Below are 11,009 nucleotides of genomic sequence, written 5' to 3' on the forward strand. Positions count from 1 at the left end.
TCCCACAGTGTGCACAAGCCCTGGGTTCATTCCCACAGTGTGCACAAGCCCTGGGTTCATTCCCACAGAGTGCACAAGCCCTGGGTTCATTCCCACAGTGTGCACAGCCCTGGGTTCATTCCCACAGTGTGCAAAAGCCCTGGTTAATGCCAGTCCTGCCCAGTGTGCACAAGCCCTGGGTTCATCCCCGCCTCCATCAGTTGAGTGTGGCAAGGTAGAATCAGGTAGAAGCAAGAGGATCAGAAGTTCACCCGCAGCAACATGGTGATGTCCTCAAGACTCAAGGATGTCTCTAACACCCGCCTTCTGTCTCCCTAGGGTCCAAGGGGTCAGCGGGGACCTCGAGGTGCCACTGGGAAATCTGGAGCTAAGGTGAGTGGACTCTGCAAGGCTGCATCTGTCTCCTCATGCTGAGCCTGCATACCAGTGCACAGCCCTCCACCCTCTTCCTCTTCCTCTGGGATGCCGATAAACACCTGTCTCACTCCCTGACTTCGCCTCCCTCACAGGGAACATCAGGCGGTGATGGTCCCCACGGGCCACCTGGAGAGAGGGTGAGCATGGCTTAAATGTTCTGTTCCTGTGTTCCCTGGGGAGAAACATGCGCTCCTCTATCCAGAACCTGCCTTCCTCTAACCCATCTCTGTCCCTAGGGACTTCCTGGACCTCAAGGCCCCAATGGATTTCCTGGCCCCAAAGGCCCTCCGGTAAGGTGACCTCTGACTTGTGATCCGCATCACTTCCTTCTCCCTCATCATCTTCCATGTCAAGAGTCCCTCTGAACCCAAACCTCCTTTCCAGGGCCCTGCAGGGAAGGATGGCCTGCCGGGACACCCTGGCCAGAGAGGAGAAGTGGTGAGTGGTTCTAGGGGTGTGAGGAGAGGGGGGCGTGGGCCCTGCTGAGCCAGCCATCCTGTGCTTCCTCTGGGAGCCTAGAACTTGGGGCCTGCCCGTTGTCACCCGCCCTTGTCCTGTCCGGCTTTGACGTCACTCTGGTTCTCCCTTTAGGGATTCCAAGGGAAGACTGGCCCCCCAGGCCCACCCGGAGTGGTGGGACCTCAGGTATGTTTCCCCCATGAGAGAATGCACCCCAGACCGGAGTTAGGGCCTCCTCCCCAGTAACTCAGCTCTGCCGCCTGTTTGCCTGAGCAGAGACCCTGAATTTCAGCTCTTTCCCGGGTGTCTCTTTCTCTCTCTTTGAGAAGTTTCCTGGCTGTGACACAAGGTGGTGTGCTCACTACACTGGGGATGGGAAGCCCTGGTGGTAGCCACGAGAGCATCAGCAATGTCCCATGGCTTTTGGGCAAGACTACTGGGCCCTTGATTGGCACTTCGGGGGATGCAGAGTGGGGGTCTGGGGGCAGACAGAGCTGAGTTTAGACTGACTTTCCCAGGGAGCAGCTGGAGAAAGCGGTCCCATGGGGGAGAGAGGTCACCCTGGTCCCCCAGGACCTCCTGGAGAACAAGGACTGCCTGGAACATCTGGGAAGGAAGGGACCAAGGTCAGTGAGGGGCCGGCAGAGACGAGCTGGGGGCAGGGGTGCAAGAATGGGCCGGTGTGGCTCTGAGGGGCCAGAATCTCTGTTTAAATTATGACTTACCACCCTCCCCCCTTTCATTTCAGGGTGATCCTGGTCCCCCTGGGGCCCCAGGGAAGGATGGTCCTGCCGGTCTGAGAGGTTTCCCAGGGGAGCGAGGGCTCCCGGGGACAGCTGTGAGTGTGACCCCCAAAACCAACAGCCTATGGATACGGTCACTCACCACGTGGTCCCCTTGATATCACACCCTGCTTTCTCTCACTGAGCCTACATCTCCCCAAAGCCTACACATCCCAGCATGTCTTTTGGGGTCCCTTGCCTGTGAAGTCTTACTTTCTCACTTGCCTCTTCCCCTAAATCTGGTTCATAGGGCGGACCCGGCTTGAAGGGAAATGAAGGTCCAGCCGGCCCTCCTGGCCCCGCAGTGAGTCTGGGGCTCCCGAGAGGCAGTGGGCAGGAACCAGGGAAGGGGGTTGCTGAGGGAGGATTCTGGGCAGGATGTGGCAGGAACCATGGGCCTAGGCATGAGGGAATTTGGAATAAGTCAGGATGCGCTCAACTTTCTGTTGTCCTGAGATCTGTGGTCAGGGGTCCTGGGGTCCTCCTTCCTGGAGGGTCTGACTCCATCTCTCTTTCTCGCAGGGCTCTCCTGGTGAGCGAGGTGCAGCAGGATCAGGGGGCCCCATTGGTCCCCCTGGGCGTCCAGGCCCACAAGGTCCTCCTGGAGCCGCAGGAGAGAAAGGCGTGCCGGTGAGCATGGGGGCAGGAGGCCGTGAGCTGTGAACTTGATGATGGCTACCAAGGTGTTTTATGGGAGGTAGTTGAAGGCGAGGCTGCATCCAAGCCATTACCTCTTCCCTTGTGTCGTGCAGGGTGAGAAAGGCCCTATCGGTCCCACTGGTCGTGATGGTGTGCAGGGCCCCGTGGGGCTTCCTGGTCCAGCGGGACCCCCAGGAGTGGCTGGAGAGGATGGAGACAAGGTGAGGGAACCGGAACCTACAGATGTGTCCGATCTTCTCCCCGAGTGATACTGCTGGCCTTCGACCTCTTATCTAATTTGCATATCTCCTTTCTCGTCCATCTCATTACCTACCCCTGCAGGGTGAGGTAGGAGACCCCGGACAGAAGGGAACCAAAGGAAACAAGGGCGAGCATGTGAGTATCCATGACCCTGACACTGGACCTCCTGGCCTTTGACCTCATCCCTCCCTTGTTGCCCTCACCACCCCACCCCTGCCTGTCCTGGCATCTCTGACTTCTCCTTTCTTCCTAGGGCCCTCCTGGCCCTCCTGGTCCCATCGGTCCTGTGGGGCAACCTGGAGCTGCGGTGAGTGCCTCTGAGTTTCCACACAGCCCCAACCCCTGCCTCCAGCCTGCCTCTGTTCCCACACTCCCCTGTGCCTAGTGCTCAAGTCTGTGTGGAGGACAGTCGACCTGTGACCTATGACCTACCACTGTGTCCCTGTCCCTGCTCCAGGGAGCTGATGGCGAGCCCGGAGCTCGGGGACCCCAGGGACACTTTGGAGCCAAAGGTGACGAAGGAACAAGAGGGTTCAATGGGCCTCCGGGACCCATCGGTCTACAGGTGAGCAGGGCTGGGGACAGCCTGAGAGGTGGGGCTCAGGGTGGGCCTGGGAGCCCCTGCCAGTCACCTGCTGGTGGAGACTGGGGATGTGGGGACAGAGGACCAGCCCGCTGCTGTGGGGCTGAGGGGCAAGGGCTGATCACCTGTGTCTGCTCCTATTCCTGCACAGGGCCTGCCAGGACCCTCTGGGGAGAAGGGAGAAACAGGAGACGTGGGGCCTATGGTGAGTGCGACCCTCACGTGCCCACCACCCACCACCACCACCACCCAGCCAGTCCCCAGCCTGACGCTCCACTGCTGACTTCACGTGCATGCAGCCCCACCCTCTGCCCTCTGCCTGCATCTCTGCTCACCCACCCGCTCATCCTTAGCTCCTCGTCTTCCTTCCCCATCCTGATGCATTCATACCCCGCCCACACAGGGACCCCCTGGCCCTCCAGGACCTCGAGGCCCCGCTGGACCCAATGGTGCTGATGTGAGTCAACTCGGCCTCTGCCTCCTTTCTCCAGTCCCATCTCAGACACCCCGAGGAGCCCCATGACGCTGGGACCCTGCCTCCCTGCTGGGCTCGCAGCCAGGCCTCTGCATCTACTAATAATGATTTTCCTTCCTCTTCCAGGGCCCACAAGGTCCCCCTGGAGGTGTTGGAAACTTGGGTCCCCCTGGAGAGAAGGTAACTAGGGAGGGGTAGATGTACCAGTCTTGACAGGGGACGAGGGTTAGATTTCTGCCTGTTCTTGACTGAGATGTGGGGTTGTCAGGATTTGGGAAGGAAACCTGGAAACTCGTCTGTTTGTAGGGTGAACAGGGGGAGTCAGGGTCTCCAGGTGTCCAGGGCGAGCCAGGCGTCAAGGTAAGTGACGGCTGTGAGGCCTTGCTCTCTAACTCCTTTGCCCTTCAACTGAACCCTCACCTTCTCTGTCTCCTTCTGGGACTTCCACAGCCAGGCTCCTTGCTTGATCTCTGGGCTGAAGAAGCCCGGCCGCCATTTCCCTGAAGGGAGGAGGGGACAGAATACTCCCTATTGGCCTGACTTTGACTGTCCCATTGTCATCCAGTGACTGAGGCTGTCTTGAGAGTAGGGATCAGTTGTTTGACCATCAAGACCCCTCCCCTCGCTCTGCAGGGTCCCCGTGGAGAGCGTGGTGAGAAAGGAGAAGCTGGGCAGGCGGGAGAGGCTGGACCACCGGGGCCGAAAGGCCCTACAGGCGATGATGGCCCCAAGGGGAACCCTGTGAGTTTGGTGGCTGAAAGGGGGGCTCTGGGAATGGGAGACCCTGGTTTACTGGGGGGTGTGGGCATCAGCACTTTGGAATGTAGGGGCCCAGGGATGAGGTGATGCCTGGAAGGGAGGTTGTAGAAGTGTGGTCTCCTGGGGAAGAGAGCAGAGGGAATTGGGGGGGGGGAATGAGGCAGGGAAGAGGGGTGCAGGAGGAAGAAGGGCACCAGGGACTGTGTGTGAGGAGGAGAGTGTGCGTGTGTCCATGGGCCCTGACTGACTTTGGGGAGCTGGGTGCTGACCTTGTTCTGTCTCTGGATTAGGGTCCTGTTGGCTTTCCTGGGGACCCTGGCCCCCCCGGAGAAGCTGGCCCACGGGTAAGTCTTGTCCAGGGAGGGTTAGAGGCTAAGATGGTGATGCTTCATCGGTTGACCTCTGTGTGGTAGGTGGGCCTGGGTCTCGAGGAGCCAGGGTTTGGCAGGGCGACTGCCATGTTGGGGATCCTCCTCTGACTTTTCTTCACCCCTTCAGGGCCAGGATGGTGCTAAGGGAGACCAGGGCGAGGATGGCGAGCCAGGACAGCCTGTGAGTGACCAGAGACCCTTCTCTCCCCCTTCTCTGTCCCCAGAGATGTCTTGACTGCGGCCTACTTAACTCTCCTCATGTCTTCCCTCCCCTAGGGATCCCCTGGTCCCACCGGGGAGAACGGGCCTCCAGGACCCCTTGGAAAGCGGGTAAGCTGATCCAGCTGCCTGCCCTTGGGTTGGGTGGACGGAGGAGAGGCCACGGCAGGGGATGGGCAGGGAGCTGTTGGTATCTGGTTGTCTTTGGCTAGGGTGTGGTATGCATAGCTGGCCATCTTTGGCGTGGTTGGTACCTTGTGTGTTTTTGTCCCTGGGCTTTGATCTGGGTTACTTACTGACCTATGAAGATGGACCCAGGACGAAGGGCTTCACCTCTTAGTTTGCTGGAGCAGGCGGTGGGGTGAGGGTGGGGTGAGCGGCTCTTCACCACAGGCAGTGAGGTTCTGTTTTAACAATGGATGTGGTTGCTCCTGTATCCAGTTTGTGAATGGTCCTCGCTGTGTGTGTGTGTTTGCATGCATGTTTGTGTGTGTGCATAAGTGTGTGCGTGCATGTGCATGTGCAAGGATGAGAGGGGGCTGAGTTGGGTCGGGCTGGCTACCACCACATCATTTCTTTCCTGCTCCCTTCCTCAGGGACCTGCTGGCACTCCCGGTCCAGAGGGACGGCAAGGAGAGAAAGGGGCCAAGGTGACGGAGAGGCCTCCCTGGGTGCCGGGCCTTAGCCCACAGGCTCCTCCCCAGACTCATCTCCAGATGCTTTCCCCATGCCCACCTTTTCCATGTTGAGCCCCTCCCTGCCCTTCTTCCTGAGCCCCAACCTTTCATACCTCCTCCATCTCCTCCTCTGCCTTGGAGGACAAGTTCTTTCTGTGTTTCAGGGGGACCCTGGTGCTGTGGGAGCCCCAGGAAAGACAGGCCCTGTGGGTCCTGCAGGCCCAGCAGGAAAGCCCGGCCCCGATGGTCTTCGGGGGCTCCCGGGCTCAGTGGTGAGTGGCAGTGTGAAGGCTCTGGGGGGGAGGGTGCCAGCTGTGGGCGGTGTGTGATGTGTGCATGCGCCAACCCTGGGGTGTCCTTTCTAATCTATAGGGTCAGCAAGGCCGCCCTGGAGCCACAGGCCAGGCTGGGCCCCCAGGTCCTGTGGTAAGTGACTGGCTATATGGGTGGGTGGGTCCCCTGGACTGGCTAGAGCCAGGGAGGGAATAGAAGTTGAATTTGGATCCACCTCTGAGGAAAGTGATTTCCGGTTTCCCCACAGGGCCCCCCAGGGCTTCCTGGCCTCCGGGGTGATGCTGGACCCAAGGGGGAGAAGGTAAGAGAAGATGCAGGATCCCGCGCCTCAGCCCCAGATCCCACAGGGATGCCCAGTGCCCGCTGTCCTGTTTCAGGCCGCCAGTGCCCAGGCCTCGAGTTCTTATTCATGGGACCATTCCCACTGAAGCTTTCTCCGGATCCTGCGTCTGTCTCCCTGTCTTCTTGTCCTCCTTCACCTGAGTACATTCTTTTAGAGTCCCTTTGGCCACCTTTCTCCTTATCCAGGGTCACCCAGGCCTCATCGGACTGATTGGGCCGACCGGAGAGCAAGGCGAGAAGGGTGACCGTGGCCTTCCTGGCCCTCAGGGCTCACCCGGGCAGAAGGGAGAGACGGTGGGTACAGGATATGGCTCGAAGATGTCGGGGGTGGGGTGGAGCGATTGAGGGACCCAGCCTCTCCCTGTGCTGTTCTAGGGTATCCCAGGAGCGTCTGGCCCCATCGGTCCTGGAGGGCCTCCTGGCCTGCCCGTAAGTACCCCATCTCCTCCTCCTAATCCCGGAAGCTTACTGCAGACTCCCTGTCCAGTCCTCCGTGTCCCACGGTTCTCTCCTGCCCATGTCTCCGTGCCACTCCTGGATTCCTGCGCCCTTCTCTGAGCTGACCCCTTCTGTCCATTTACAGGGACCCTCTGGCCCCAAAGGAGCGAAAGGAGCCACAGTGAGTGATCTGTTAGCCTTGGCTTCTGCCCTCCCTGAGCCAGCCCTAACCCTGTCTCCCCAGGGCAACCTCACATTCCCCATCACATTTGACCCTTTTGTCACCTTGATCCTATGCTTGATCTCTTGACCCCTCCTTGACCTTATTAATTCCTTTGTTAGGGCCCAGCTGGACCCAAGGGAGAGAAAGGTGTCCAGGGCCCTCCAGGACACCCGGTGAGTGAGGAGAGAGCGGCGCCCGATGCTCTGGCTGTAAGCACCCCATCATACCCACCCTTTATTCTCACTGGGACCTCACTGTGCCCTCTCTGTCTCCACCCAGGGCCCCCCTGGTGAGGTGATCCAGCCACTGCCCATCCAGATGCCCAAGAAGACCCGGCGCTCCGTGGACGGGAGCAAACTGATGCAGGATGAGGAGGCTGTGCCCACTGGCGGTGCCCCGGGCAGCCCCGCGGGGCTGGAGGAGGTCTTTGGCTCACTGGACTCTTTGCGGGAGGAGATCGAGCAGATGAGGAGGCCGACAGGGACCCAGGACAGCCCTGCTCGTACCTGCCAGGACTTGAAGCTGTGCCACCCAGAGCTTCCTGATGGTCAGCACCTGCCTCGGGTCGGGGCATGGCAAAGTAGCTACTGGGAGTGGGGATCTTAGTGAAGGTGCAGGAGTGGCAGGAGTTGGGGGGAGTACTTCAGGGTCCTAGCACCTGACAGAGATCTGCCTGCAGACACTAGTACCCACGAGAGTAGACACACATACACAACGTGTATACATGCACCTGAATCCATAGCCGGCTTTACATCCCAGCTGCACATTGCAGTCCTTCCGCAGGACTCAGTCCTGGAGATGCAGGCACCAGCCAGAAGTCGGGGAGGGCTGCAAGGTGCTCAGGACTGAGGCAGGGTAGAGGTGTACAGAGTGGGGAAGCACTGGGGGACTGGGCTGTGGGTCTGACTGGGGCGCTGGGGCAGAGCAAGGGAAGGAAGCCTGTAGTTGGAGGAGTATCTTGGAGCATGAGACCTTTGCGACCCTGACCTCCATGTTCCTCCCCCTACAGGAGAGTACTGGGTTGACCCCAACCAGGGCTGTGCTCGGGATGCCTTCCGGGTGTTCTGCAACTTTACAGCTGGAGGGGAGACTTGTGTCACACCCAGGGATGATGTCACACAGGTGCGAGCTGTTGGCCCTCAGTGTACCGGCCCTTGTCCATCCTGTCCCTTCTTTCCGTTTTGTGTGATCCCGAGACTGCAGTTTGCCGGTCTTTACCCCGTCTGTGGCTGCGCCCCAGAGCCGTCATTGTCACCCCTGACTCTTCTTTCTCTCCAGTTCTCCTATGTGGACTCCGAGGGCTCCCCGGTGGGCGTGGTCCAGCTCACCTTCCTACGGCTGCTCAGCGTCTCTGCCCACCAGGATGTCTCCTACCCTTGCTCTGGAGTATCCCAGGATGGTCCCCTGAAACTCCGAGGGGCCAACGAGGATGAGCTGAGCCCTGAGACCAGCCCTTATGTCAAGGAGTTCAGAGACGGCTGTCAGGTGGGAACCAGAAATGCCGAGTGGGTGGCAGGTCCCAGATTTGGGCTACAGGAAGGCAGGGAGCCAGCAGGCAGGAGTACAGCTTTCCAGTGCCAGATGCACCTGAGGAGAGGGAGCTTAAAGGGCTAAAGAGGAGGGTGGGGAGAAAATGGAAGTCAAGCTTGCCTTACATGGAGTTACACAATCTTGTGTAACTGTGACATCCAGATGCCCAGCAGGGGCACACAGAGGTTACAAGCATATGCCCCTGAGAGTGGGCACACACTGGCATGCTAGGCCATGCATCCAGAATCATCTGCACGTGGTCAAGATTCTCAGAGGAGAGGCAGGCCTGGGGCTGAGGTCAGGGGTCCATTGAGGGAGGCGTCACCATGCTCACGGATCTTCTTCCCCTGTCCCCCTGTGAAGACCCAGCAAGGCCGGACGGTGCTGGAGGTGCGCACGCCTGTCCTGGAGCAGCTGCCCGTGCTGGATGCTTCCTTCTCCGACCTGGGGGCCCCCACAAGACGGGGAGGGGTGCTTCTGGGGCCTGTCTGCTTCATGGGCTAGGCCTGCCTCTGACCCTGTCAACCAAAACCAGGTCTAGCTGGAGTCACACAGCAGGGACTCCATGCCACCTCTCATGAGGATCTCTCATCGTCTAGAGGGCTTTGGGCCAGGGCATCTCAGGCCTCAAGTCAGGGACAGCACCCAGGGCTGGGGTGAACCGGGGGATGCCGGGACAGCCCAGGGGAAGAGTGGTACCTGGGCCTCCAGCTCTCCCACTTATGACCCATTAGAGAGCTGAGACTTTTATTTAAAACACTTCCCTGTCACCCTGAATAAGTGGAAGAGAAAGGACACTGTGTATTTTGTATTTAAAAAAATAATAATTATATTAATTATTTAAAGAGTGGAAGAACAAAGTAACAAAGAAGATAAAGAGAGAAACGCCAACAATCCCAGCAGATATTGGGGACAGGTGCTGCAAGGGTGGGCCGGCACCCCATCCTCCCCTCAGGGTGTTCCCAGTGCCTGTGGGTGTGGCTTCCTGGGATGAACCTCTCCTTCCACCTGGGCGCTAAGAATCCTGGAACACATGGTCTCCCCGGCCTCAGGACTCCAGCCCTCTCTCCCCAGGGTGTCAGCTCTATGACACATCTGTCCCTGGGAGGAATGACCTGCTACTTAAGACCAGGCCGCTCCCTGAGGGGAGATCTGACCATTGGGCTGTGCAGGACTGAAGTTCTTCCCGTGGCTCTGAGCCACTCTCCTGACCACACCTCCTCTTCTTCCCCGATCCTGGAAAGAAAGCTAATGTCTAGTGTGTGGCCAGAGGGACTCCCAGGACCCCTCTAGCCCTATGCCCACATCCCTCCTGACTGACGGTTAAACAATGTGATTGTCTCCTCCTGGGTGTGTACTGGTACTTCTGTTATTATTTCAGTCCCCAAGCTCCGCACAGAGCTCCCGTCCCCCTAAAAGGCTGGCTTCACCTACACACAGGAGTTCTTCAGCGGGTCCCAGGGTTTATACAGCCAGGATGGCAAGAACAGACCCCCAAATGGACACCCCAGGGACATTATGCACAGGGCTCTGATCCAGGGTAGGACGGCTGCTGGCGGTGTGAGTTTTGCTTCCGCCATTCCCCCTCAAATGCTGCTGCCCTCTGGTCCTCAAGGTTACAAGGCTTTGAGTGGTTCAGTCTAAAGCCCACCGGGGCTTTGGAGACTTCTACTTCTCCATCTTCTTTTCCCAAGACACAGTATCCTCAGGCTTGCAACACTGTCAAAAGCCAGAACTGAAGTCAGGCCTCTGACAGGCACATGCATTTACATATACATATGCATATAAGCATCTTTATTCTTTGGGGGTTGGTGTGTGTATAGACTCCGGTTTCTCTGCCTAGGGATACTCACTTCCTTCCCAAGGTGCCCTTCTCTGGACTTGCACAGTAGCTCAGGTCTGCTCTGGCCACCCCTAGTAGGCCTCCTGCTTTCCGGGGCTTCCCATCTTCACACAGCATTGCTTGCTGTGGTCTGTCAAGTGGAGGCTGAGAGTTATTCCAGGGCCTTATCCAACTGGGGTTCCTCTCCTTACAGGGTGTCCCGTTCCTGTCTATAGCCCACGGGATGGGATGGCATCCTCCACTCATGTCATCCCCAACACTTCCCTGTGCTGAGTCCCAGGCTGCATCACCTAGATAGTTCCTGCTGAAGGACAAAGCCATAGGACTTCAGACCCCACTCACTTTTCATCCCACGAGGCTCCCACCCCCGTGCAGTTGCAGACTCAGTGGAGGTAGAGACCCTACCTAGTGCAGGTAGATGACTCAGTGCAGATGGAGACCCCGGTGCCAGTGGAGACGCAGTGCAAATGCAGACTCGGTGCAGGTGCAGAGTCAGTGCAGGTGCAGACTCGGTGCAGGTGCAGACTCGGTGCAGGTGCAGAGTCAGTGCAGGTGCAGACCCGGTGCAGGTGAAGACCCCAGTGCAGGTGCAGAGTCAGTGCAGGTGCAGACCCAGTGCAGGTGAAGACCCCAGTGCAGGTGCAGACCCAGTAAAGGTGCAGACCCAGTGCAGGTGAGGACTCAGTACAGGTGCAGA

General features: G+C 58.7%; 1 protein-coding gene across 2 annotated transcripts in view; it reads left to right on the plus strand.

Annotated features, from left to right (window-relative positions):
• Col11a2 (collagen type XI alpha 2 chain) overlaps positions 1-9,815 on the plus strand; it is a 31,089-nt gene extending 21,274 nt beyond the window's left edge. For both annotated transcript variants that reach the window (XM_031346521.1, XM_031346520.1), the window contains 33 exons: positions 319-372; positions 510-554; positions 654-707; positions 802-855; positions 1,009-1,062; positions 1,395-1,502; positions 1,625-1,714; positions 1,909-1,962; positions 2,181-2,288; positions 2,411-2,518; positions 2,640-2,693; positions 2,812-2,865; positions 3,016-3,123; positions 3,293-3,346; positions 3,545-3,598; positions 3,743-3,796; positions 3,923-3,976; positions 4,250-4,357; positions 4,666-4,719; positions 4,874-4,927; positions 5,023-5,076; positions 5,562-5,615; positions 5,807-5,914; positions 6,015-6,068; positions 6,184-6,237; positions 6,465-6,572; positions 6,654-6,707; positions 6,862-6,897; positions 7,059-7,112; positions 7,219-7,486; positions 7,949-8,061; positions 8,218-8,424; positions 8,833-9,815. In XM_031346521.1, the coding sequence (XP_031202381.1) occupies positions 319-372; positions 510-554; positions 654-707; positions 802-855; positions 1,009-1,062; positions 1,395-1,502; positions 1,625-1,714; positions 1,909-1,962; positions 2,181-2,288; positions 2,411-2,518; positions 2,640-2,693; positions 2,812-2,865; positions 3,016-3,123; positions 3,293-3,346; positions 3,545-3,598; positions 3,743-3,796; positions 3,923-3,976; positions 4,250-4,357; positions 4,666-4,719; positions 4,874-4,927; positions 5,023-5,076; positions 5,562-5,615; positions 5,807-5,914; positions 6,015-6,068; positions 6,184-6,237; positions 6,465-6,572; positions 6,654-6,707; positions 6,862-6,897; positions 7,059-7,112; positions 7,219-7,486; positions 7,949-8,061; positions 8,218-8,424; positions 8,833-8,973 (2,682 nt within the window). In that variant the 3' untranslated portion in view covers positions 8,974-9,815. The remainder of the gene's footprint in view (positions 1-318; positions 373-509; positions 555-653; positions 708-801; positions 856-1,008; positions 1,063-1,394; positions 1,503-1,624; positions 1,715-1,908; positions 1,963-2,180; positions 2,289-2,410; positions 2,519-2,639; positions 2,694-2,811; positions 2,866-3,015; positions 3,124-3,292; positions 3,347-3,544; positions 3,599-3,742; positions 3,797-3,922; positions 3,977-4,249; positions 4,358-4,665; positions 4,720-4,873; positions 4,928-5,022; positions 5,077-5,561; positions 5,616-5,806; positions 5,915-6,014; positions 6,069-6,183; positions 6,238-6,464; positions 6,573-6,653; positions 6,708-6,861; positions 6,898-7,058; positions 7,113-7,218; positions 7,487-7,948; positions 8,062-8,217; positions 8,425-8,832) is intronic.
• The last annotated feature ends 1,194 nt before the right edge of the window (positions 9,816-11,009 follow it).

This window comes from Mastomys coucha, unplaced genomic scaffold (genome assembly GCF_008632895.1).
Source record: "Mastomys coucha isolate ucsf_1 unplaced genomic scaffold, UCSF_Mcou_1 pScaffold3, whole genome shotgun sequence".
Classification (NCBI taxonomy): domain Eukaryota; kingdom Metazoa; phylum Chordata; class Mammalia; order Rodentia; family Muridae; genus Mastomys; species Mastomys coucha.